We start from the raw sequence: 27330 nt of genomic DNA, 5'->3' as shown, positions 1-27330 counted from the left end.
ATCTTTAGCGCATCTGGCATGTAAATATCTTGTGCCATGCAAGCTGACATTTGTCAGGTGACATTGTAAACAAGAAGCGGGCAGCATTATCTCCTACAAATATAAACAAACTTGTCTGTCCGAGCAATTGGCTGAACAAGAAGTAGGACTGAGTGGACTTGTAGGCGCTGAAGTTTTACATTTTTTTAATGCAGTTTTATTTTGTACATAAGCTTGTACTTACTTTACATTTGTAAGTTCAACTTTCATGATAAAGTGATTGTACTACAGTACTTGTATTAGGTGAATTGAAATACTATTTTTGTTTTTTACAGTGCAAATATTTGTAATCAAAAATAAATATAAAGTGAGCAATGTACACTTTGTATACTCTGTTGTAACTGAAATCAATATATTTGAAAATGTAGAAAACATCCAAAAATATTTAAATAAATGGTATTCTATTATTAACAGCACAATTAATGGCGATTAATTTTTTTAATCACTTGATAGCCCTAGTTTTAAAATTCTAGTGTGAACAGTAGCAATGCCTAAAGTTAAGGTTGCGTAACGCTTCCTATGTAATCTTTTGTTTCCAATTATTTGTATCTTTGGCATAAAGAATGAAGTACCCCTGTGGTCAGTTGGCTTGTTTGTGTGTGTTCTTTCCGTGTGCTTGGCACAGACAGCTGGTTCAGCCAATCTCAACAGTACTACCCAGTGTGGTTAAGTGTTGAAGGCTGGAATGTTGTTGCCTCAGTAATGCTGTCGAGGCTGCTCAGTGCTTCTGTCCTTGGAGCTCCAAATGTTATCACTAGTAGCAGCAGATAAAACCTGCTCATTCAACAGATATTGATGTTACTCAAAGAAAAATCACAGGCACGTTTCGGTGGCAAAGGTCTTTGGCCAGGTTTATTGTCAATGAAGCATGATACTGGCTCCCTGGATCAATATCTAGTGTTACATTAAAACATGTTTGCTCATTACAATGGACTCAATTCAGTCAGTGGTCGGACTTGCTGCTGCCCCCTAGGCTGGAAAAAAAGTTAAGGCGAAGTAGCCTAACATTTATAGATGAGACAAACAACAGTCTATAAGGAACCTAAGTACCACCATGCTTATTTCCTGACCTATGTTTGTTACCTCTCCTTGTTCCTAATATCTTGGATGAAACATCCCTATTCATTATTTTGTCAAACCATCTTGTCTTGTACTAGATTGGGATGTATCTGTACAAGCTAGAATATATTTACATAAATATCTAGTGCCCAGTACACTAGCAGCAACTTTGCCAAGTTCATCTACTGGACAGTGAACTCATAAGCATCTGCTTTAATATATGGCCTGACTTTGGTTCACAGCCTCTGGTTCAGGCCTCAGCCCAGACCCAGAGCTCCAGGCTCTCTCTCTCTCTCTCTCTCTCTCGCTACTACACCCCTTTCCGTTGCCCAAGGCTCATCCCAGGTTAATGGGGGAACAGGTATGATCAGGTGCAGACACCAGTGCTAGTGTGCATGAGGTCCTGGCAAATCAATATAGAGTAGAAGCACAAGCTGCCTCGGGGAGGTATGCACCTTCCTTCCATCCTTCTTGGAATAAAGTACTTCACTTCACCTCTGGTAAACTGGAGAATGTACATGCTCTTCATTTCAGAGGGTGCTGGTAACAAGAGGGGTACTTACCCCTTCCATGGCATATAGGATGAGAAATACATATCCTCTCAACTCGAGGTAAACCTGCCAGGGCTGGCCCTTAGGGGAAGTGAAAAACATCCCCAAGAGTCCAAACCAGGCAGACGCAGAGCAAACACTGCACTGGGGCTGAGAACAACCTCTCACAAGCTAATGGGAGACTACCTATCACAAACCGAGTTTGCCAAAGTGTAAACCAGCTCCATGGGATGATCAGAGACTAATAGCTGGAAAAGGGTCACCAGGCAGGGGAAGAATCTCAACAAATCTCCTCTTACCTTCTCTCTTCTTCCTTGCAGGAGAAGGAACAAAGACGGAAACTGCAGACAGTGCAGAGAGCTGACCTGCTTGCTCCATGGAGCAACAGGACACTGAAGACTGAGGGGAAAAGAGGTGGAGCCTGTGCAGAGCACGAACTGGTGCAACTGCTACTGGAATACTGTGTCCAGCTCTGATGTTGTTGAACAATTGGAGGTTTCAGAAAGCCATGAGAAGGATTAAAGGATTGGGAAATGTGCCTTATAGTGAGAGATTGAGCTCCTTTAATCTATTTACCTTATCAAAGATAAGATTAAAGGGTGACTTGACCACAGTCTATGAATACCTACATGGGGGACAAATGTAATATGGGCTATTCAATCTAGTGGACAAAAGTATAACAAGATTTAATAGCTGGAAGCTGAAAGACAAATTCAGACTAGAAATAACGTGCACATTTTAAAGTGAGAGTAATTAACCATTGGACCAATTTACCGAGGGTTATGATGGATTCTCCAACACTGGAAATTTTTTAACCAAGACTAGATATTTATTCTAAAAAATTTGCTCTAGTTTAACCTCAGCTATTGGACTTGAAGCAGGAATTAATTCAAGTGAGTTCTATGCTTTGCATTACGCAGGCGGTCAGACTAGAAGATCACAGTGGTCCCTTCTGACCTTAAAAATCTGTAATTTTATACATTTTGTCTAGCCACGAGAGACCGATCTTGTTGACTTTTTTCCTACTTGGTAGTGGAGTTACACCAGCTCTATATGAGCTATACGAGCTAGGGGGAGAGGGATATTTACAATAAAGTAGTTCCTTTACATAGAACATGAATGAGCTCTTTAATGAACTCATGAATGAGTTCTGGAGGTATTACCCAAATTAATAACAATTATTATTATTATTAACAACAACAGAAAAGGCTAAGAAATCAACAAATCAATTGCAATCACTATTTCTGTTCTCACCTGTCTCTTGTAAGTTTCCAGCTGGCTACGCGCTGCATTGGCTTTCCTTAGTTCTTCCTCCAAGCTTACAGTGTTTTGCATATACATAGTGTTTTTCTCCTCTAAGAGTTTCACTTGCCGCCGCAGATCACCAAGATCTTCCAGCTTCTTTTTGTATGACTCTACCTGGCTTTCTAACTTAGCCACTTTATCAGAGGAATGCCTGGATGAGAACCGAGAAGGAGAAGCTGCATCAAATCTGTTCAGATTGTAAACTTTGGGGCATGGACCATCTTTTTGATCTTTGTTTGTACAGTGCCTGGCCCATCGCTAGGACTCCTAGGCACTACAGTAATACAAATAATATAGACTAATAGTCAGCATGCTAACATCATAAGTGCTCTGAAGTCTCCTCAGTATTAAACTCAATACCGAAATGGTTCCCAAAAACCAGGAGGAGCATAAGAAAGCAAACAACTTATCCTCACTGCTATGTTTCTTGGCTTTCTCTTTGCCAGCCTCGCTGCTTCTCCCCTCACCAACCTATCCAAAATGCTGTAGTTTCCAACAATATCACTCTTCCTGCTTGAATTCATTTATTGTATTCTTGTCTGTTTCCATATCAAGTTCTATTTTCATGCCATCCTCTCTCTCAAGCAATCTCCATCTCAGACTCCTAATCCATCCTCAAATCTCACTTCTTTCAGGCAGCTTTTCAATACTATCCCTACATCTGCTCTTGTTTTCATGCCTACCAACAGATTGATTTGTTTTTAAAACAAACAAATAGATTTGAACTACTTGAGCATCTTTACTGTCAGTGAAGGAAAACAGAGTGGAACACACAAAGAGCTGTTATACCCATTTACAGGGGAGCTTGTGCCCTCTCCGCACAATAGCAGTTCAGTAGATTAGAATAAGAATTTTAGGAACATGGATACAGGAGGGGGCTCAGTTTATAATGCTCACATTCGAATAAACAGTTCTCACTGCTGAATACCACAATTTAGAAACATGACCAAAGAGATTTTTACCAAAATTTTCAAAGAAATTCACCATTTGGTTAAGAACAAGCAAAAGACATTTCAGCCCAAAGGACAATTTTTTACAAAAAGTTGTAAATGCCTTAAAACAGGGGCTTATAATGAGGAAGGGCCACTGCAACCATAACACGGATAGTGTTGCAATACCACTCATACAGTGCTTAATGATGTGAGATCAGGTTGCTTGACTGGCAGAAAATTCGCAACCTCATAATTTTGATGGTAACTGGATGCACTTTGGTGCTTGTTGATAAACTACTTTAATGTATGCAAAATTCTGAAACTATATGAATGCTAATGGAGATGAATTGATAGAACAAACTTTGTTTTAGGAATAAAAAGAAACATACACCCTAGTGGTTAGAGTAATATAGTTTACCTAAGTACATCCATCTCATCCTTCAAAGACTGAGCCTCTTCTGCTAAAGTGGTTAGCTCTTCATTCTGCTGTCGCAATTCTGCAATTTCTTTTTCCAGCTCTTCACAACGTATTCGATAATCATCTTTGGCAGCCTCTAGCCTACAGAATTGAAATAAAACAGTAGGAAAGAAAGGGTATGTTCTAACCACAGGCCAGTGTTACCTTCTTCCTTCATAGCAACTTTTTGGGACACTAGAAAAAAAAAAAGCCAATGAACATCATGATGTTGCCAGTTTCTCTTACATTTTCAAGGAGGTGGAGGGAGCTCCAGCTTTATGGGTATACATGCTTCCAGGTCAATGTCATCAACAACTCTGCTTGCAGTGCAACAAGGAGATGTATACTTCCCATCATCGTTGTATTTGAAAGAAAGAGAAATCCTAAGGCTTTCACTGTGCTACTGAAAATCTTTGCTAAAACACTCCTCTCAAAATGCCTGGGGCACAAAAATATAGTCTTTTCTGGTGCACAAAAAGGATTACCTTTACTCTTTTTTTTAACCCCAGCATAAGCAGGATTCTGTACAATGGTCAACATTTTCCAAATGCAGGTACCTTAAACAACATACTCTATCCATATTTGGGCAGCTAGATAATTGGCCGTTTTTTAATGGAAGCTGTGGATGTTCAGCACCTCCGAGAGATCCCATTTTGGCCAACATAAAAAACATGCTGAACAAACAACAGAGCTTCTGCCCTAAGAAATTATACCATAAATGCGTAAGAGAATATAATAGGATACAACAGAAGTGGGGTGTGCTCTTCAATAGATGGAACACAATGTAAAATATGGTAGTTCAGGTTTTTGAAGGAGAGAGATTGCATGGTGTAGGATAAATATGAAATGAAAGAATTAAAGTTGCTTAAGTTTGGTTAAGAAAAATGTGCTGTAAAGAAAGGCCCAGACTAGGAAGTAGAAGGAAGGTCTTGACAATAAATTATAAGGTCAGAAGGAATAAAGCAGAGAGGATGTCTGGTTCAAAGAATAACTAATGAGATAAAAGGAAGTTTCTAAAAAGAAGACCTCTGGTTAATAGGGGTGACTGCATATGGTTTTAAATAAAACAAAGAGAGTCTGTCTTAAAATGAGACAACAAGACCCTTCCCCAACCCACACACCAGTGGTAAAGCCCGTGTGAACCCAAGTGCAATGGGCAAACCGTTGGACAGCAGTTAGGGGAGGAAAGGGCTTGGGAAGAAAGGTTGTAAATCTTATCTGGATTAAGACTGGAAGTAAGGGTGAACTGTCTCAAATTGGTTGTTACCTGAAGTCAGTAATTGGCAATGATATCACTTGATTGTTAAAGGGTATAAAAAGTAAACTCTTACAGGATTCATTGCTTATACCTGCCTGAACACATTGGAGCTGACCAATGTGGCCTAAGCACCTCTGGCTTTAGCCTGTTTGTAAGTATCTTGATCAAATGCTTATAAATGTTTTGTTACTGTTTGGATGTAATAAATTGTTTATTATTTAGGCTTTTTAGGCATGTTTAGAGCAATTGTATAAATACCATTTGGACTTTGGCTTTAATAAAGGAATTTATGATTAAATTAGTATTTGGTGGTTTACTGTATTAATATTAATTCAAATATTATTAATAATTCCAACACATGGACAATAGTAACGGGAGTGATACAAAGCCAAGAGGGCGATGTGAAAGAAGGGATGAAACTGCGAAGGGATGCCGGGAATAATCAAGAGTAATTTTGGTGAAGCATCCTGTTTGGGGGGAGAAGGAGACAACATAGGCAAGGCAAAGCTGTGCAGAGCCTTGGAAGTGAGAAACGAGCATGAATTTGATACAAAAAGAGAATGAAAGCCGGCAAAGGGAGCTAAGAAGGGGATGGGTCAGGAAAGATAGAGCAGCAGTTAATTTAATGAGACCAATGAGAAAGGGGTTATGAGATCTGAGACAAGACATGGTCAGTGGGAGGGGCAAGAGAAAGAAGACAATCAAAAATGACACAAAGTGTCCAGGACTGACAGACCAAGAAGGCTGATGATGTCATGGACAGAGGAGAGAGGAGAGGAGAGGTTTTGGGTGGGAAGAGAACAGGTTTAGACATGATGCCCTGAATTCAGCCCAGGTGCACTGGGTACTAATGAGGCTTTAGCACTAGGTACTAATGAGTGGGTACCCACTTTAAATCTGATCTACTGGAGTTTGCAGTAGTAATATGTCACACAGGCTTGAGAATTAAACTTGGAAGATATAATGTAGAGAGTGCAGAAAAGAGGACACTGAGGGCATAGTCCTGGAGGATAGATGGAGAGGTGGCAAAGGAACAGGCCCCAGGGAAAAAACTCTTTAAGGACAGGTCAATATGCTAAAAGGAGAATTAGCAGGGGCAGACCTGAGCAGAAGTGTGCGGAGGAGAATGAATTGATCAACAGAGTGAAAGAAAGTGCAGAAATTGAAAGAGAAAAGAAGAAGCTGATCAACATAACTAGGAAGTGGTCATTAGTGAATGTGGTACGTACAATTTCAGCAGAATGAAGGCAGTGATGTCAAGACTTAAGAGAGTCAAAGCATTAATTAGCAGGAATATGTGTACACTACTCATACAGTGAATTTTTTTAGGATAGTGGAAAATGAGAGCATGTTTGAACACAGAGGGGAAGGAGCCAAGACAGAGGGACAACAGCTAAGACAGACGAAGCAGTGGGAAAAGACTGGATCAAAGCCACTGGTGCTGAGGTAAGAAAAGGATAGAAAAAAGACTTCAGAATCAGAGATGGGGCAAAGGAGGAGAGGGTGGGAGTGGCTCGAGAGAATAAGAGAGGGGGTTGTGGATTTTGCCCTTATTGAAAGTGGCATGATCTTGAGCAGAAACAGAGGAAGGGGACAGGATAGGAGGCTTATGTAGTTAAATTTGATGAAAAGTTGTCAGGTGTTAGATGCACAGAACTAGAAGAGGGAAGAAAAAGAATTATTTGGAAAAGAACAAAGCAGAGTTGAGGCAGGATTCTCTAGGTTTTAGTCAGGAGGAGAGGATGGAAGAGGATAAAGGAAGGGCCAGATCACACGAGAAACATTCACATAAAAAAGAATCTGACACATCAGAAAAGGGCAGACAAATAAACAGTGACAAGTTTTTAAAGTTCTTGTACACAAATGCTAGAAGTCTAAATAATAAGATGGGTGAACTAGAGTGCCTCGTGTTAAAGGAGGATATTGATATAATAGGCATCACAGAAACCTGGTGGAGTGAGGACAATCAATGGGACACAATCATTCCAGGGTACAAAATATATCGGAAGGACAGAACAGGTCGTGCGGGAGGCACTATATGTGAAAGAAAACGTAGAATCAAATGAAAAAAATCTTAAATGAATCCACATGTTCCACAGAATCTCTATGGATAGTAACTCCATGCTCTAAGAAGAATACAACAGTAGGGATCTATTATTGACCACCCGATCAGGACAGTGATAGTGACGATTAAATGCTAAGGGAGATTAGAGAGGCTATCAAAATAAAGAACTCAATAATAGTGCGGGATTTTAATTATCCCCATATTGACTGGGTACATGTCACCTCAGGATGAAATGCAGAGACAAAATTTCTCGATACTTTAAATGACTGCTTCTTGGAGCAGCTGGTACGGGAACCCACAAGGGGAGAGGCAATTCTTGATTTAGTTGTGAGTGGAGCGCAGGATCTGGTCCAAGAGATAACTGTAACAGGACTGCTTGGAAATAGTGACCATAATATAACAACATTTAACACTCCTGTGGTGGGAGGAACACCTCAGCAGCCCAATACTGTGGCATTTAATTTCAGAAAGGGGAACTATACAAAAATGAGGAGGTTAGTTAAACAAAAATTAAAAGGGACAGTGACTAGAGTGAAATCCCTGCAAGCTGCCTGGACACTTTTCAAAGACACCATAATAGAGGCCCAACTTAAATGTATACCCCAAATTAAAAAACACAGTAAAAGAACTAAAAAAGAGCCACTGTGGCTTAACGACCATGTAAAAGAAGCAGTGAGAGATAAAAAGGCATCTTTTAAAAGTGGAAGTCAAATCCTAGTGAGATAAATAGAAAAAAGCATAAACACTGCCAAATTAAGTGTAAAAATGTAATAAAAGACAAAAAGGAGTTTGAAGAACAGCTAGCCAAAAACTCAAAAGGTAATAAAATATTTTTTAAGTACATCAGAAGCAGGAAGCCTGCTAAACAACCAGTGAGACCCCTGGACGATCGAGATAAAAAAGGAGCACTTAAAGACGATAAAATCATTGCGGAGAAACTAAATGAATTCTTTGCTTCAGTCTTCACGGCTGAGGATGTTAGGGAGATTCCCAAACCTGAGCCGTCCTTCAAATCTGAGGAATTATCACAGATTGAAGTGTCATTAGAGGAGGTTTTGGAATTAATTGATAAACTTAACAGTAATAAGTCACCGGGACCAGATGGCATTCATCTAAGAGTTCTGAAGGAACTCAAATGTGAAATTGTGGAACTATTAACTAGGGTATTGTAACCTTTAAATTATCTTCTGTACCCAACGACTGGAAGATAGCTAATGTAACACCAATATTTAAAAAGGGCTCTAGAGTTGATCCCGGCAATTACAGACCATTAAGTCTAACGTCAGTATCGGGCAAATTAGTTGAAACAATAGTAAAGAATAAAATTGTCAGACACACAGAAGAACATAAATTGTTGGGCAAAAGTCAACATGGTTTCTGTAAAGGGCAATAATGTCTTACTAATCTATTAGAGTTCTTCAAAGGGGTCAACAAACATGTGGACAAGGGGGATCCAGTGGACATAGTATATTTAGATTTCCAGAAAGCCTTTGACAAGGTCCCTCACCAAAGGCTCTTATGTAAATTAAGTTGTCATGGGATAAGAGGGAAGATCCTTTCATGGACCAAGAACTGGTTAAAAGACAGGGAACAAAGGGTAGGAATAAATGGTAAATTTTCAGAATGGAGAGGGGTAACTAGTGGTGTTCCCCAAGGGTCAGTCCTAGGACTAATCCTATTCAACTTATTCATAAATGATCTGGAGAAAGGGGTAAGCAGTGAGGTGGCAAAGTTTGCAGATGATACTAAACTGCTCAAGATAGTTAAGACCAAAGCAGACTGTGAAGAACTTCAAAAAGATCTCACAAAACTAAGTGATTGGGCAACAAAATGGCAAATGAAATTTAATGTGGATAAATGTAAAGTAATGCACATTGGAAAAAATAACCCCAACTATACATACAATATGATGGGGGCTAATTAGCTACAGCTAATCAGGAAAGAGATCTTGGAGTCATCGTGGATAGTTATCTGAAGACGTCCACGCAGCGTGCAGCGGCAGTCAAAAAAGCAAACAGGATGTTAGGAATCATTAAAAAAGGGACAGAGAATAAGACGGAGACTATCTTATTCCCTTTATATAAATCCATGGTATGCCCACATCTTGAATACTGCATACAGATGTGGTGATCTCATCTCAAAAAATATATACTGGCATTAGAAAAGGTTCAGAGAAGGACAACTAAAATGATTAGGGGTTTGGAACGGGTCCCATATGAGGAGAGATTAAAGAGGCTAGGACTTTTCAGCTTGGAAAAAAGGAGACTAAGGGGGGGGGGATATGATAGAGGTATATAAAATCATGAGTGGTGTGGAGAAAGTGAATAAGGAAAACTTATTTACTTGTTCCCATAATATAAGAACTAGGGGCCACCAAATGAAATTAATGGGCAGCAGGTTTAAAACAAAAAAAAGGAAGTTCTGCACACAGCGCACAGTCAACCTGTGGAACTCCTTGCCTGAGAAGGTTGTGAAGGCTAGGATTGTAACAGGGTTTAAAAGAGAACCAGATAAATTCATGGAGGTTAAATCCATTAATGGCTATTAGCCAGGATGGGTAAGGAATGGTGTCCCTAGGCTCTGTTTGTCAGAGGGTGGAGATGGATGGCAGGATTACCTGTTAGGTTCACTCCCTCTGGGACATCTAGCATTGGCCACTGTCGGCAGACAGGATACTGGGCTGGATGGACATTTGGTCTGACCCAGTATGGCCATTCTTATGTTCTTATGAAAGAACAAAGTGGTAGTGGAGGAAATATGAATGGGAGTGGAGCTCTCTCAAGCACTGTTTTTATCTTCGAGAAAATCACAAAAAAATTGTTTTTTCAAGGGGAAACATTATTATTAAGGACACTATCCATACCAACCTTTCAACTGGGAATTTCTTGTCCCAGAACTATGGTTAGAAGTAAGTATATATATTTTATCCTCACTGAGCTAAAAAAATGTTTGCAGGGATTATGTACACATTTTGTAAACTACTACTCTGGGCAGAGAGCAAGCATGGAAAATTTCAGCCTAAAAAGCAAATGTTTATATAATCTAAGCTTATAAAAAGATGGGTCATAATGGCAACTTATCTGTAAATTTAACTACTGTGGTCATTATGGGCACCCACCATAATAATTCAACATAACTGTCAATAGGAACAAAATGTTTACTAGTTAAAACGAAATATCTGCTTTCTGGAATATTTCATAAGGTGTCTGTTAGTTCGAAATGAAATTTACCGACTCTGTATCTCTTTACCTAAATGTTTCCTCCTGGAGCTGTTCTAACTGTGTCTGCAGTTGCAGGTGCCTACGCCCTGCAGGGCTGTTGGGATCTTCTATAGAATCAGATTGGTTCAAACGTTCCATCAGGATCTGGTTCTCAGCTAGTAAACTACTTTTCTCCTCTTGAAGTGCTGCAACCTGTTACAACAAAAGTGCAAAACTGGAACAATGGAATTGTCAGCTTAAAGAGCAAAACTTGTGTGCAAGTGATGGAGCTAGTATGACCCATAACTGGCGACAGATGGACTCCTAATAAACTTATATGAGAGCAATGCATCCTAGCCTTAATATTTGTGATGTACCCAAGATATTATAACAATGGGGGCATAACACCATTAATTTTTTAAAACGTAGATTAAATTATATTTATTAGAGACATCTAAAACCAAACACAATTTAGCCAGTTATCCCCCAAACAAAAAACTTTAATACATTAAAGTCTTAGTCTACCTTCAAAACCAAAATGCTAGTATCCTGTAATAAAATCTTAGTAAAGCGCACTTTTAGTCTGAAAACTAATTTTGATAAAACAGCGTTTCTGAGCTCCAGATTTATTCTCTTCATGTCTTCCAGATCAAGTTTGCTCAATTTACTCAAAAAAGATGACCTAAGATGTGTTCTGCACACAATTTTTGTATTGGTGTAACTATTTTGGTAAGGGGAACAACTTCCCCCACCCCAAATAGTTATATCTAATACAACTCCTAATGCTAGAATACCAGTATAGCATATTCCCTTCCTGTATGAGAATAGCTAAACTAGTATAAAGCACCTTTATACTGCAACCACACTCAGGAGGACTGTATTTCTTTAATTCAAGTGGCATAGTTAAAGAAGTACAACTTCGGAGTATACTTTTAAAAAGACCGGTCTCCGAACTGCTTCCCTTCTTCAGCAGCCTTAGAATCGCCATGCCCCTTCTTTCTCAATCTAACGCCACAATTTCCATAAATGTATTGTGCACATATAATAAACTACCTACCTGCATATCTAATTCATGGCACCTCTGAGCAATTTCTTCTTTTGTTGCTAAAGCTTCATTTAATTCTTCTGTTGTTTTCTTCAACTATTTAAAATTAATATAAACATTTTTATTTTCACAATAACATTACTATAATACATGTAATTCTCTGTAACCATAAAGAATGTTGAATGATATCATCACTGTAAAGTCTGTTTTTATGATCATATTAATTTATTTTGAAAAAAGTTATTGACTATTCTACTTTTATAAGAAGACAAAGGGCACCTATTATCATTCAAGAGCTCAGATCATTCATATGTGAGAGATGAACATAGAATCATAGAATAAAATCATAGAATATCAGGGTTTGAAGGGACCTCAGGAGGTCATGTAGTACAACCCCCTGCTTAAAGCAGGACCAATCCCCAGACAGATATTTGCCCCAGATCCCTAAATGGCCCCCTCAAGGATCGAACTCACAAACCTGGATTTAGCAGGCCAATGCTCAAACCACTGAGCTATCCCTCCCCCCAATTCTTTGTTCTGAAGGCAATTCTTTGTTCCAAAACAAAGTATTAAGGCAAGCATTTTCATTCTACATGTTGCGCTCAAGAACCCCCACAACCTGAATGTTGGAAAATATACTACTTCTGTACATTTAAAAAATCGTCAACACCACTTTTCTTTACAAGAGTGAATAGTTTCAGTTTTCACTATGTTTGCAAATACACAAGGGACTGGGAGATGGATTACAAGGAATAGACAATTAAGGTAAAACCTGTCTAGCCACTGGGTACACTACTTTTGCTGCACAAAGGGGAAACAACTGCTGTGGTAGAGGAAAAGTCTAAATCTGAATGACATCATTTAATATATACGTTTGCATTTATTCAGTTATGTCTCTAAAGGATTTTATAATAATGGGAAGATTTATGGCTTCCAAGTTTCTCTAGGATTGTAAAATTAAGTACATGGAAAGAAAATCAGTCTGAGAAGCAAACACAAAGACACTATGTATTTTTGGAATAAATGTGAAGAATTCTTAGAAGCCTTACAAGGGCCTCCTACTTCTCTCGACGATCTAATCTATTGTAGAGAATGGCATCCTTTTAGGTGACAGCTGATGCATAAAAATTAACTCCATCTCTTAGACAGTATGTACAGCCACACAGATAATTTATGATATAACGATTCAGTAAAAACAGTACCATTCTCCAAGTGATACATCTACCATTTTAGGGACTGTGGTTGAGGCTGTAGAAACAACGTAAATGACATAATGTGCTCTCAAAATGCGCACACAATAGCTGACGTACATTTGGTCCACCTTTTTCACAAATACTTCAGCCACTGAGGAATTTTCCCAACATTTCTCAAAGTAGGAAATTCACAACAGTTCCCAGGACTATTGCAAGGATATCTGAGCCTGATCTAGCCCACTAAAGCCAAGTGGGATGTCTTTCTATTGACTTAAAAGAGAGTTGGCTAGAGCAAAAAAGTTTTGTCTACAGCTAATAAATGTTACTAATTCTATTTAGTTTCTTCCTGATTATCCTTTGACTTGTAAGGTCTTCACTTTTTGCTATGTCAGAAATAATGCCAGTTTTGAGCATAACAACTACAAACTACTCATAATGCTTATAATGAATTTTATTTTCCAAAGAAATATTTTTGTTCTGCACATGCATTGTGAACAATCGTATTCAGAATTATATATATCTTTTATGTACTTATTTGTTTAAATGTAGCACATACTACTGATGGACATAAGCCACAGATAAATATATGTAATTGAAACTTTTGATTAACTGACTTTCTTTTAAAAAATTGTACTTTAACAAAGAAAAAATATTACATTGAAAACTTTGAATGTGTGTTCCTTTGTTTGAATTTTCCCAAAAGATTTTCAAAAAAAGAGAAGAAGAAGAAGATGAGGCAGCCTGCTTACAACATACCATATACCAGACTGACTACACACGGATTTCCTATGATTAAAGAAAAAGAAACATCTGGTCTTAGGTACCTGACGATCAAGGTCAACGTAAGCATCATTTCCAACAGAGACTGGAGATTCTTTACTCATCAACTGCAATTAGATTACACTGGATTAGAAAAAGCAAAAGATTTATTTGTATATTAAAAGCTAAGTTTTCATTTATAAAAAACCCAGATCAATCTTAAATTTAAGAAAGATTTGTTCTGAAGATAAGGCCTTAAGTTTTCACGTCACATTTTTATGTATGGTATATACAGAGAGAATTATAAATCTGTAGGACAAACACTATAAAGGAATATGAAAAAAAAAATCTTATCTGGTACATTTCCCTCTGTAAAAGCATGCCTACCTATCATCCATCATGAAAAGCTCGGGATGCTTTTTGCAGAATATTGGCAGCAATCCATATGGTAGTAAAGATTTACTCTGGAATTTTCACTCTAACACTGGTTCTAACCCTTTTTCATACTTTGACCCCATGTAACACCAAAACAAAAAATCTGGGGTTCCTGCTCCTCCCATTTAATTACATATAAAAAAAGAGGGGCTGATTATGACTCCCCCTCCTGACTTGTTTGCAATTCCAAGGTTAAGAGCCCATGCTCCGGAATGAATATTTTCAAAACTGAAACACTGCAACTTGCATGATATATGAACTGAACTTTATTATTTGGAGAAACATAACCTGTGGATTTTTTTAGGGTTGGTGGAGAGAGCAAATTAGATCTTTTTTAGTTATAGCTTTCTAGGGAGGTTCCAGATTGGCTGACATGCTTCTCCAGAGGAAAAAATTAGCAGATAAGAAAATAAATCCTCTTTCTGGACACACATCCAATCTGTTACAATATCAAAATGGCTAGAGGGGAGTTCAAACATAAAAAAAATGCAAAAGGACTCCAGACTGAGGGGAAAAAAAAAAAAAAACTATGTTAAGACAGAAGTTAAAATTGAGATACATACTAGTAACATAAAGGTAAAAATAATTAGTTATGTTGTAATTAACTCAAAACCAAGTACTACAGGTTTGTACTGCTTGTTTTGGGGATTATTAGAATATATTCATTTTTGGTTTGTTTTTTCTATTACATGAATAATAGAAATTAGAAATGAAAAAGACTAATCAATCTAACCATACATCTAATCAATCCTGATTCCAATGCAACACTGTTCCCTTCAGTGTAATTCCTCATGCTTCACCCAGCCTGGGGTTAAAAATCTTTCCGCAGCCCACTTCCACTACATTCTGTGGATGCCCACTCTGTAGTCATACAACTCACTGTCATAATTTCTTCGGCTATTTAGCACTCGGTTTTCTTTTGCTTAAATGCCATCCCATTACTTCTGATTACATTACAATGTACAGTAACAAATTGCTCCCCATCCTCAACATTCATGCCACTCACATATCTGTACACTTTTGCACCCCACTCTCTAGCTGTCATTTAGCCAACCTATAAATATTTAGACATAGTCAATCTTATCTCCAAAGTTCCTCCAGCCCGCGACCATTTTTGTTGCTCTTCACTAAATTCTTTCCAGTTGATCTACAAATTTCTGGTGACAAGCCGCTCAGAAACGAAATATTCCATCTACAGAGCCCAAATTCTTATAAGGAGGGATTATAAAGTCCCTGTTCTGTGATTTAGTGTTTCTGAAAAGCCAAGTTAATGGCCTTTTTCATTGCCACAAACCATAGTGTTGTGAACTTGTATCTAATTTATCGCCTTAGTTTTCTAAGATGAATATCATTTTGTAGTGCCCTGCCAATAATTTCTAACCTTGCTAGGCCCCTTAGTATTATGTCTTTTTCCTCCACCTTCCAATCACCTGATTTTGTTAGTGGCTGTTTATACCCTCTTCCAGATAATTAATGACGATGTTAAGACTGAACCCAACACTGACCCCTGTGGTGCCCACTTAAGCCATCTCCCCTGCCCAGATGCCATCTAGCATAACCTTTTAACAGACCAGCCATTAGCATCTCTAACCAAGCCAATTTGATTTTTATAAGACTTCACAAGAAGCTATATAAAATGCTTTACTAAGAATTACAGGATTAGAACTTTAATTTCAACCCACCATTCATGATTCAGCCTAGAGAAATCTCTAATATTTTCCTCCAATTAATCTATTCTTTGGTAAATGAGAGGTAACATATCCCTGATCTTAAAAGCACAGGTGAAACAATCTGGACTACAAGTTAATTTAATCAGTTTATATTTTAATATTTTTATAGAAAATATCTGTCATTCCTTTTATTATCGTAATTACACCTTTTTCATGCCCACAGCTATGACAAGCAGCATTATAAAAATAAATATATATAACCATGCTAGGTGTTATTAAAACCTTTATCCAATTTTAACTGGTTTGCTCATGAGGGCTGAGTTATTAGTGTTGTCATGGATACAAGGTTGGCAACTAAGATTATCAGATCTGTGTGCATGAATGCCCTAGAAACATGCACTCGATTCTTCTGGTTTATCATACACATGACTTACTCTCGCTCTATTCTATAAACATAGTTTGCAGCTTATTTTCTGTCATAACATGAAGATGTTTGATACTCTGTTGCATTATATATAAGGTGCATGATAACTTCATTTCCCTTTGTCAAACTAAGATCTCTGTTTTCTGGAGATTTTTTTATTTTCAAGAGACCCAGTGGTATATCTAACATCTTCTACAACTTCTAGTATGGTATGACTTTTGACTTTTTCCACCATCACTGATTATTCCATAAAGCAGCCTCTACAAAGAATAATTTTTACTGAAGACAAAATGAACCTTGAAAATAATTAGGCTGAAACACAGGAAAATTGATATTTGCTATCTCTGTGAAAACAACATTTTTGGGACCCATCTAAGGAGCAAGTCCTTCTTGCTATGCAACCTCAGACAGGTTTGAAACTGCCTCAAATGCTCTGCAGTAAAGGGCATAACCCTGTTTTGATGGTCTGGTGGACATGCTTACTGAAGGGGAAAAGGAACTTGTTATAAAGTCTCTAAGTTTAGTTATTAGGAAATGAAGGTGTTTTCCTATTTATTGGTAAAGAACTCTCAACCTTCCAAATGACTATTTATATCTGACACTTGGGAAAAGAACAGCATAATTCGCCAGATGCATTATGAAGCAATTGCAAAGCCGTATTGTCACAGAAATAGATTTCATGGGAAATGTTAAATTTTTGTTTGCCATGAAAAATCAATCTGTGTAAAATGTGAAATTGAAAAACTTTATACTAGATTTTTTATTGCTTTGAAATCCATACACTTAGGCCCTCATCCTGCAAACTTATGAGTTCAACGGAACTACTTATGTGCACGAATATTTGCAGGGGCCTTAGAATCTCAATGCTGGAAACACATGAATTCAGTTCCATTGAAATGAACAGACTATCAAGGCACTGTTTGGTTTACATGGTGTTTGAAATGTTTCAGAATCTACCTGAAGAAAAAGATTTTCCATTTATTTTTTAGCTTGGGGTTTTACTTGAAAAATTCTGATAATCAAAGAATACAGTTGTTCAAAAGCACAGGAAATTCAAATAAAATAAAGGTTCTTTTAAATTCATTTTCTTGTACAAAACTTCACATGTGAAATTACCATTTTGCAATGTGAAAAATGGCATTTTTTTTCAGTGAAAAAAATACCACGTTAGGTATAGGATATTACAAGTGATAAATGGGCCAGTTCTGCTGGGGTGTGAAACATGTTTCCACGAGCAGTATTACTTATTATGTATAAATTAATAAAGTATCATCTATAAGCATTTGTATATATTTAACTGAAGTATAAAAATAAACTATGCAATACAGTAGAAAGATTTATTTAACAGGTCTTTTTATGTAACTAATACTTAAGACAGTCTAAGTGCATGGAAAGTGTTTTGCAATGCTTGGATGATGTAGGTATGCAATACCTACACTTCTCACCTGTCTACATTGCTGTCATATCAGCACTTCATTTTGTGACTCCTCCACATACCTGAGTCACTCAAATCCCTCTGCAGAGGTCTGCTCCAAGCAGTCCACCAGACCATGAAAAAGTTCTGAATGTCCTGGATCCAAGAAGGCCCTAAACCTTTTGCACTTTCTAGGACCCATAGAGGCTACCTGCTTTGAGGCACAATAAGAACATAATTATTTGGCACTAACTCTTTAACTGACTTTAGAAGTCGGTTGCCCATCCAGCTCTGCATGGAAACTTTCAAGGAGCTATGTTTGTCTCCAAAGATAGAGATTGCAGCTCTGAAGATTTCCCTGGGATCTGGACTCTTGACTCTGAGAAGGATCTGATGATTTTTGAATAAGCATCTCAGAACTCTCCATTTGGTTCTGAATTTCTTAGTCTTCTAAAGTCTTTGAATGGTAGAGTCAAGCCACTTCGATCTGGAGTATTACTTGGAAAGGAGCTCTTTTGATCAACTGAGTTTCAAAGACTCCTCCAAAGGAGAGCCCTCAGACTGTGGTGTCACTTTTTTCTGGCACAGGTCACAAATACTGAACGAACTCCAGAGCCACTGGACAAATGCTTCATTAAGTCATGGACATGGTTATTAATATGCATATCTTATTAGATTAGGAAACATCTCCTGAATATGAATTTATTTTTTGTCCACTGTAGCAGAGTGGAAAGTGCTACTAAAAACTAGGGACCAATAAAAGACAGCTATCAAAAAGCCTATCAAAACAAATGGGGGAAGGGAACAGAGAAAAGAAGACACACATGCACAAAAACTGCCCCAAAAAACCATGGTCTGGAAACCAGGAACTGACTCCCTGGCAGCACTGGCTTAGGGAAGGACAGGGAATGAAAGATAATTTAAGGGGATGGGGTTTTTTTTACCCTCATTTCCAGAATGCTAAATCTGAGAAGCAAGTGTGCTTGCCCCCTACCAGTTTTGGTACTCTAAATGGTTCCATGGTGATCAAACAGTGCATATGACTCCTAAACTGTGGATTGCAGAGACAAGTCATGATGAAAAACTGAGCAACCTTTGGCTCTGTATCATTTATTTCCCTTTATAGGGAACTGTAGGAAAAACACATTTTATATACGGGGTAGACAAATCTGAATTTATCACACTCAAGTCAGCATAGGGTTCAATTGCTGATTTATCAAGATCTAAGTGGAATTAGATGCTTAAACATGGTGATTTTTGCTCACATGCACGCAGTTAAACTGATCATCAGTTATGGATTGGGAACAAAAGACATTGGCAAAGACCTTAGTGAACTTTTGCCTTCTTAGGGAGCATGTGCCAAGAAACCATTTGCTTTCGAGGTCAGCAAAATCTCTGCTTTTAGATTTCCTGTCCTTCTCACATTAATTTGTTCTGAGTTACAAACCGTCCATGAAATCTGTTTCTGGCCACACAAAAGGCCACTCAGCTGCTTCAATGGCAGTGAAGTTGAGCTACTAAAGTGGTTTGAAGGGAAGTTGCTCCACCTGAATTCGAAAAGTGATTTATTTTGTTGGGCCTCAGCTAACGCCCCATAGGCAAGACCCAGAACTAAGGCACTAAAGTCCGACTGAGCTAAGTATCCCTGTATTAGGCAGGCGCCCGTTTCAACAGCGAAAACTTGGAAGAAGTAATGGCAGACATTAACAGATTTCACTTCCTTTCTGCTCTGCTTCCATCTAGTGTCTCAGCATGACTCATCCGTTACAGCAAGATTGTGAAATCATTCCTTGCTTTTAAAAAAAGTGCATATAGTCAACTTGCTAATCTAAACTAAACATTGCTAAGCTTACCAAGAAAGGTGGCCTTTCCCCACTTCTCATCACTTTAGGTACAAAGGCTCTAGTGAGGTCTCATGTTACTAAAATGATGTTATTTTTACAAAATATACTACAGTCCATTTATTGACTACTATGAAGTGTTATCAGGAATAATTAAAGCTAAAAGCTAGACTACAGCTAACAAAATAGAAAGTGTATTTTGCAATGCGTTTTCCTCTTTTTACTGTATTTGTTCACTTACTTGCCTGTTTACAAAATTTTGTAATTCAGTGAGTTTTCCCGTTACTAGGTGCAAATGAATGACATCCTACAGTACTTGTTTTGCTACTTACACAACAAAGTATAGTGTGTTTTTAGGAGCCGTAGGAAAGGAAAGGTAAAGGAAGGCGAGCCCAGTATCAATATCTAGAAGTTTAATCTTCTAGATTTAAAGAAAAGTGGAAATTTGCCTGAATTCTATTACATAAATAAGGCTTGATTAGCAAAACTCTGTTTTCCCTAATCAAAAGAGGAAAACATTCCTTATTCTAACTTTATAAATGTTATATTCCATGCCCATTCTATTAATTACTTTTTTCTACTGAAGTTAACAAAACTGAGAAAAAGTATATTCCGGTACTGAATTGAAAAGCTGAATTGTTACATATTATGGACACTTCAGCATACCTCCTGAATAGCTGTCATGACAACATGTTGAACAGACTCCTCCATCATCATGATGGTCTGGATGTACTCTGAAAACAAGAATATTCTCGCATGTCATTATTTACACTTAAACTTAAGACAGTCAAACAGAACGAAGGGGTAAATAGCCACCTCTCTCCTGCAAATTGTGCAGGTCCCATTCCTGGGACTTGTGCTCAGTCAGTATCCAGACCCCACCCCAATAAACCCAGGAGCACAGTAACAGAAAGCCATACTTCCAAGTGATGATGCAAGGCTCAGTAAGACATTTCTGAAGGTCCATGCGTGTGTACATATGGTGGCAAGCCAAGTGAATGATGGAGACATTTTCAAAAACTCTTGTCATTTCAAGATCGAGCAGTATATATTCTAATATTGATATTTAAGAAAATCATCACGATGTGCAAAGTACTCAGTTGTAATACAAACAAGCTTGTAGGCCAATTGCAATATCAAAAACTGAAAATTATGTACAAGAACAGGGATAATACAGTTATCCCTGGTGCAAGGGCATCTTGTCTGGATACACATTTTCCTTTCTATGCTCTTGCCAAGGGGTGGAGTAGCTGTGGAAAGCTTGTAAGCTAAGGGGGCAATCCATTAACTACTATTGTCCTGACTGATATTGGCAATAGGCAGCTGTAATGAAACGACTAACAGTTGGGTCAAAGTAATCATTTTTATTTGTCTTTAAATGCACACTAAATAATTCCCACTGGAACTGTCTGTCCTCCAATTGCAGCTCCATTTTTTTTCTGAACTATTCAGACAGAAAGACAAGGGCAAGATACAAGAAAAAGGTCCTGCCCTTCCAAGATTTTCAGGATTCTCATCCTACCTTTCAATAGTGACTCATTTTGTGTACCTTGTGCATCTGGTCCGAGACCCTACTCTTGTCTTTGTGTATTTTCATGAATATATGCCCTCTGTTTTTCCTCTTCCTGGATCTCATATTTGTAAATTCCAATATCAGCTGATGTTACAGTAAAGAGCTGCATACCTGCTAAGGACTCATTTGTTGATGGATATGAGGTGTGAGACCAGTATGCTGGGAAACCACTGAGTGGGTAGCAAATTCTCAAGAGTAGACAAGGCTAGAGAGTTTTAAGTCATGGGCCCAAGGTGGGAGCAAGTGTCAGAGTAGGGAACAGAATCCAGATCCTATAGCATATGGCTCCCAAACCTAGATCATAACCATTCTTTTTGTGTGCAATGTGAATCTTGTCTATGAATTTGCAATTACCCAGATAAGAATCTGCAACTGAGCCTTCCCACAATAATTAATAACTAAAAGCTGGGTTCAGTAATTTTCATCTGTGGAGCCATTTTTCATTTCTATTCATGGAACCAAAAGGAAATATATACATCAGAAGCATACATAACCAGCTCCACAGCTCCAGCTTGCAAACTCAGTGAAGCTTGTAATGTGATGCCAACTATCATCAATAAGACAAAATAAAGTCATGACCCACAGGAAAATAAATCGTGCCTCTGACAACAATCCCAGACACACCATTTTCCCCACATCATTTATGCAGCAAGTTGGACTTCCATTAACTACACAGAGAGCATACTGTATATTCAAAATTGATTACCTTGCTTCTGCTCACAATTCACAGCACATCCCAAAATGAGCTGAAGCATTCTTCCAAGCTCTGCAACATCTGAGTGCTCTCCAATCAGGTTAACATCAGGAAGGGTAAAGTCATTAATCTGCTGCCCTAAAATCTGCACAAAGACACAATATATATATATAAAAAAGAAGCCAGTAGAAAGAGCTCACCTTCCATCTTTGGCACAGTTTTCAAACCCAACTTCGAGTCTCAAGTGAAATAAATAGGATAACCTCAGCCCACTTACCTTTGGACAAGGTTCCACAACACAAATTCCATCCACATAATTTGATACAACCAGCATTTCAGAGAATCCAGAGAAGGCTGTCTCAACTAATATCAATAATGAACAACTACTCTCACCACCACATATCTGTTCTTCCAGGTTGAGAAAGGCCAGCAAAGAATCCAGTAACATGAAGTTCAAAAGACAGCTGACCAACAGTACCTGTCTGATGGACTTTTAAAAAATGAAGGTGTTTTCTACAATTCAAATAAAGAATTCTTCAGAAATAAAAAATATGTCATCAGACAGAATAATTTAATTGCATCTGGGAAATACGCTGTAAATCACAGAAGTGGAAAGCTAGAATTCCAAATATTCCAATGATATAAAATGTGTGTCTAACCCTGATGGGTAACAAAAGTCTGTAAAACTGTCACTAATCCCTTGGTCTAGTAGTTTTACAGGTCTGGTCTAAAGATATTTAGCAAGTCCCAGATGTAAGACAACTAACTGTCAGTCTATGGAAAGGGTCTGAAATAGTGGTACAAGACAAACTGAATAGCAGAAAGGGGTCATAAAAGGAAAAAAATGCTTGACATAGAAGCAGGGAAAAAGAATGGAAAGAAGCGGAAAGAGAAGAGAATCATACCTGACATACAATTATTGTAAGCCAATTTACAATCTAGAAGGATTTACACATTAATGAGCATTAGTTGGGAGAATTAAGCAGTTCTGCTAGATCAGAAAAAAAGCTTTGTACGAGTTGAAAATATTACTATGAAAAGTGGGATGAGTCAAACTTTTAGCACATAAATTGCAGATAGAAAAAAACAGTCAATTTAACAGATCAAAAATGCAAACAAAGAAAAAAAGACTGACTATGAAAGGAATGTGTAATTTATTTGCTGATTTTTTTAAGCCAAAAAACCGCTTTGGAGAAGATATTTACACAATAGCAAATGTATGTACAGAATAGTACATGACTCTCCTGCAAATCAAGTTGTTTTAAAAGGACAACAATAGAGATTTGCTGCCTTAGAAGTCTTGCCCAAAGAATGGGCATTAATATGACTAAAGCCCCTGTGTACTATGTGGCAAACTGGACCTAAATTCTTCAACAAGGCTCCCTCATTTTTCTGTCACTCCAATGAGCTAGAATGTGAATTCTGGAGCAGACCCAGGTAAATTGAAAAACGAATAATTTTATTAAATAAAATAGAAAATGAGTAATATAATCAATACAGTATTTCTTGAATGGTTATTTTGATATCCAGTTTTTACATTGCCCCAACCTTTAAAATGTGATGTAGATTTTTATATTGCTTTGTAGAAGCTGTTAGGGAAGCTGGGTAGGAGATATGTCATTTGGCACTATGAGGACATGGGTTTGGGATTGTGAAACAAACGTGTTAGCTGGATATTTCTGGTAAAATATATGTTATGTTAAAATTAGGCTCCAGTGTCAATACCCCACTGGGATGAAAAAGGAACGAGTCATAGCTATTTTAGGATTTAGCAGCCTCAGGAAACAACCGCCATATTGGTTTGGACTCTGACAGCTGAAAAGTCTTCTTTGCACAAATACTAGAAACTTCAAGGAAAACAGCGGAAGCTTAGATTTTAGAGCAGAATTCTGTGGGAAGAGGAACAGTCTACGGCAACTTCTATGGAGACCATAAAGTACACAGGGTCCTGGACAGGATCTTCAACTTGTTCTCCTGCGAGGCTGTAATAGTGCAGGATGCTATATTACAGCCATTAGAATGCCCTTGGATACGCCATAAACTATGGAGTTACTGTAAAATGAAACAAAAAAAGTGCCCTAATTCTCCCAGGCTTTTGTCTATGCTAGGTAAAAGCCTAATCTTTTCACATCTAGCTTGTGCAGAAGGACTTTGCCAGGATGGGCTCTCAGATGAGAAAAATGTAGGCAGGACAACTGACAAATTTAAGTGGATCTCCATCACTTTTGGAAGCAATCTGGGATGTTTCACAGATGCATCTTATCTTTGAAGAATTTCGTATTTAATGAATCAGTCACTGAAGCGTGAAGCTCAGTCATTTTCTGAAATCAAGTCACTGACTTTCTAAAATAATAAATTTACCATGTCAGAAACTTAAACTTACACAGTTAGTGGCTTAAAAAGGAGCTGACATCATTTTGCAATGACAACGTTGGTCTTCTAGGATATAAAGAACTTTTATAATGCATCAAGCTCTCACAAACCCAGAGGCTGTAGACTAACTGCTCTTCCTTTAACATGGCCATGAAAGAAATATCTGCCGAATGAAGTGTAAGAGAAGATTTTTTTAAACCCAGTTTGACAAGTGAAAGTAGCAAGCAGGGTGTGTGCAGGATGTGGGAAAGGATCCATATGGGGTCTTTACATAGCAGATAAACAATTCCCAAGAAAAAAGTATGTACGTCTTTCTGATAGATTCATTCTGAGCAGCTAACAGGACTTGACATGTTTGCTCAGAAACACCAGAGTTCTCAATTCCCACCCTCCTGAGACTTTAACGTGAGCTAACTTTAATGTGATACTCAGAACTTTTGAAAATCAGTCAATTTATTAAGTTTGGATTTGGGTGACTAACTTTAGGCACCGATTTTTGAAAATGTTGCCCCCCAAAGAGTCTTAGTAAATGGATTATCTTCCTCCTCTCCAGAATATTTATACTGTTCAGACAGAAAACAAGTGCTTGGAGTATGGAGTCTCTCTATGTGAGTATCCCATACTGTGTCTGTTTCACTGCATTCTTAACGCACCAGCTACCTCAGCACATAGCAGGGAACAAATATATCTCGTTTTCCTTCCCATGGAGTGCAGTCTTGGAGACAAGCAGCACAAGAGCTTCTCCATAGAACACACAGGCCACAATAGGAGCTCTCTAACAGTCCGAAATTAAAACTTTTAATAAACTCTTTTCTCCCCACCTCAACTGAGTATTTTCCCCACAGAAAAAATGAAAGAGATAGTCTTTACTACGGGCAGAGGAGAAAGTCAGACAGACCAGCTTTATTTTTTATGCATTCAACTCCACTATGGAGTCACCCAGGGCATCTACTATTTTCATGTCAAGATGCTTAAGACTATTAGGGGTTTTAGTTTCAAGCTGGGTTTGTTCCTTAGTGGAATATTCGATGAAACACACAATAAAGCTTTGGAGAGGTCTAGTACTCAAGGATAGTCCATGATGAGTTGATTACTTTTGGTAGGGCAGGTTTAAGAGTATGAAGAGCGGATAAGATACAGAATGGCTATTTAGAAAAAATGAACAATTTCATTTCATGATGGATGGGTCAGATTTTTTTGAAAGAGCTCGGCTACAATGGGAGCTGCTGGGTGCTGAGCGCTTGTGATATATCTGGACCGAATGCTAAACAAATCCATAATCTGTAACATGTTCAACAAGCATAATGAATAGATTCAGCAAAAGGAAAGCACTGAGAAATAGTTCTTACCTCATGATTGTAATCCAATATTCCTTTTAAAATTTTCTTCAGATTGCTTATCTGTTTGATGGAAGAGAGAGAAATTAAAATATATAAAGCCACTGAATTTAAGATACAGTAGAACCTCTAATTTTACAAACTAATTGGGGACTGAAGTTTATAAAATTGAAATGTTCAAAAAATTGTACATCTCAAAATTACAGTAGCTATGGTGCATAAATTGCAGTATGGTGCACTGCATCGTCGTCGTCTTGTTCTTTACAGCACTGTAAAAGATACTTCCGATCCACTGAAGAAACTTGAATGTGAAGAGATATCAACTTGTTCATTGACTTTCATTATGTGATTTCCCCCACCCCCTTTCTGGGGAAATGATTTAGGTAACTGGCCATTTGTATGGCTGGTTTTAGTAAAATCGAAGTTCTACTGTATTTATATAAATATATAAATACAATTGTGTGGGTATACAACAGGCTAAGAAAATCACAAGTAATACTGTAAGCAGAATCACATACACAATTGTAAGTCTATTTGAATTTCTAGTGAAAAGTATCTTGTCTGAATCAATAATTCATTATGATCAAAAATATTATATATGATCGTCCCATGATGTGGACCTGATCCAAAGTCCACGCCAGTCAATGGAGCACAATGAAGCGAATGACAAAAATTCCTACTGACTGGAATGGGCTTTGACTCAGCCCATGGTGAAAAATTTTAAGGGTAGCATTGTTAAAGCCAGTGTCATGAAAGTGATGGGTAAGCTGGGGCTCCAAAATGAGAGGGTGAACTATTTCCTGATCTCGGTGAATGGGGGGGGAGGGTGGGGAAAGGGGAAGGCTCTAGGCTAGTTGGAGGGAAAAGGTGCGGCCCAGACAGGGAAGAAAAGGAGTAGATTTCCGCTAAAGGTAGTGCTGACCTCTGGGGTACTGTCAGTACTGAGAATTTAGACATCAGAGTTAGTGCCAACAGTAAGGTCCTCAGTACAGAGGACAATACCAGAGAAGCAGTGACTTCCAACAATAGTTGGTCTGCCGGATCCATTAGGGCTTTGATTGCCCAGTGCCAAGGTATTGGTAGTAGGTACAAGGGTTGTTTTGGTACTGGGCCAGGAATCGATACCATGTCACTTGCCCTGTATTATGAAAGGACTTTCTGCCAAATTCCCAGGCGGAGACTGAAGGCAAATGCTCTTTTCTTAGGCCTCTGAGCTTTTCCCTTTTTACAGGAGGTAAAAGCACCGGTGCTAGGAACCATGGCCCGTTTGGTGTTCTGGTCTACCTTGGTTCCAAGTGAAGGATACATCACAGGCTTTTGGTGCTGGAGCACCCATCGGCGATAAGCTGACTTGGACAGTCATGGACGGCCAATCAATACAGTGTCAGCTGTCTTACTGGAATTTGCTTTAGGAGTCGCAACACAGCTCACAAGGGCTCTAACTAACTGGACTTGGAGGTACAAGGTCTCGTCTTGCAGCCTGATGCCTATTCTTCTGGGTCCAAAGTGCCCCTCGCAGACTGCTCCAACAGAAATAGTTTTAGCCCAGTGTCTCCAGATTTTCTCATTTTTGATGAGAAAGACTGGCAGACAGTGCAATGGTCAGTCATACGGCTTTCACTTAAGCAGAACAGACCATGGTTACCTCCATCTGTGAGGAGAATGTGTCATTTGTGAGATGGACAGGGTTTGAAGTCACCAAGATA

General features: G+C 38.3%; 1 protein-coding gene across 1 annotated transcript in view; it reads right to left on the bottom strand.

Annotated features, from left to right (window-relative positions):
* Positions 1-27330, bottom strand: part of HOOK3 (hook microtubule tethering protein 3) — a 113533-nt gene that overhangs the window by 47789 nt on the left and 38414 nt on the right. Inside the window, 8 exon segments of the mRNA XM_008172652.3 lie at positions 2904-3105; positions 4305-4445; positions 10916-11079; positions 11924-12007; positions 13929-13991; positions 20314-20381; positions 21927-22059; positions 25637-25687. Of these exon segments, the coding sequence (XP_008170874.2) occupies positions 2904-3105; positions 4305-4445; positions 10916-11079; positions 11924-12007; positions 13929-13991; positions 20314-20381; positions 21927-22059; positions 25637-25687 (906 nt within the window).

The sequence above is a fragment of the Chrysemys picta genome, chromosome 6 (assembly GCF_011386835.1).
Source record: "Chrysemys picta bellii isolate R12L10 chromosome 6, ASM1138683v2, whole genome shotgun sequence".
Taxonomy (NCBI): domain Eukaryota; kingdom Metazoa; phylum Chordata; order Testudines; family Emydidae; genus Chrysemys; species Chrysemys picta.
Note: the sequence above shows the minus strand (reverse complement) of the source record. Positions and strands in the feature narration are given on the sequence as shown.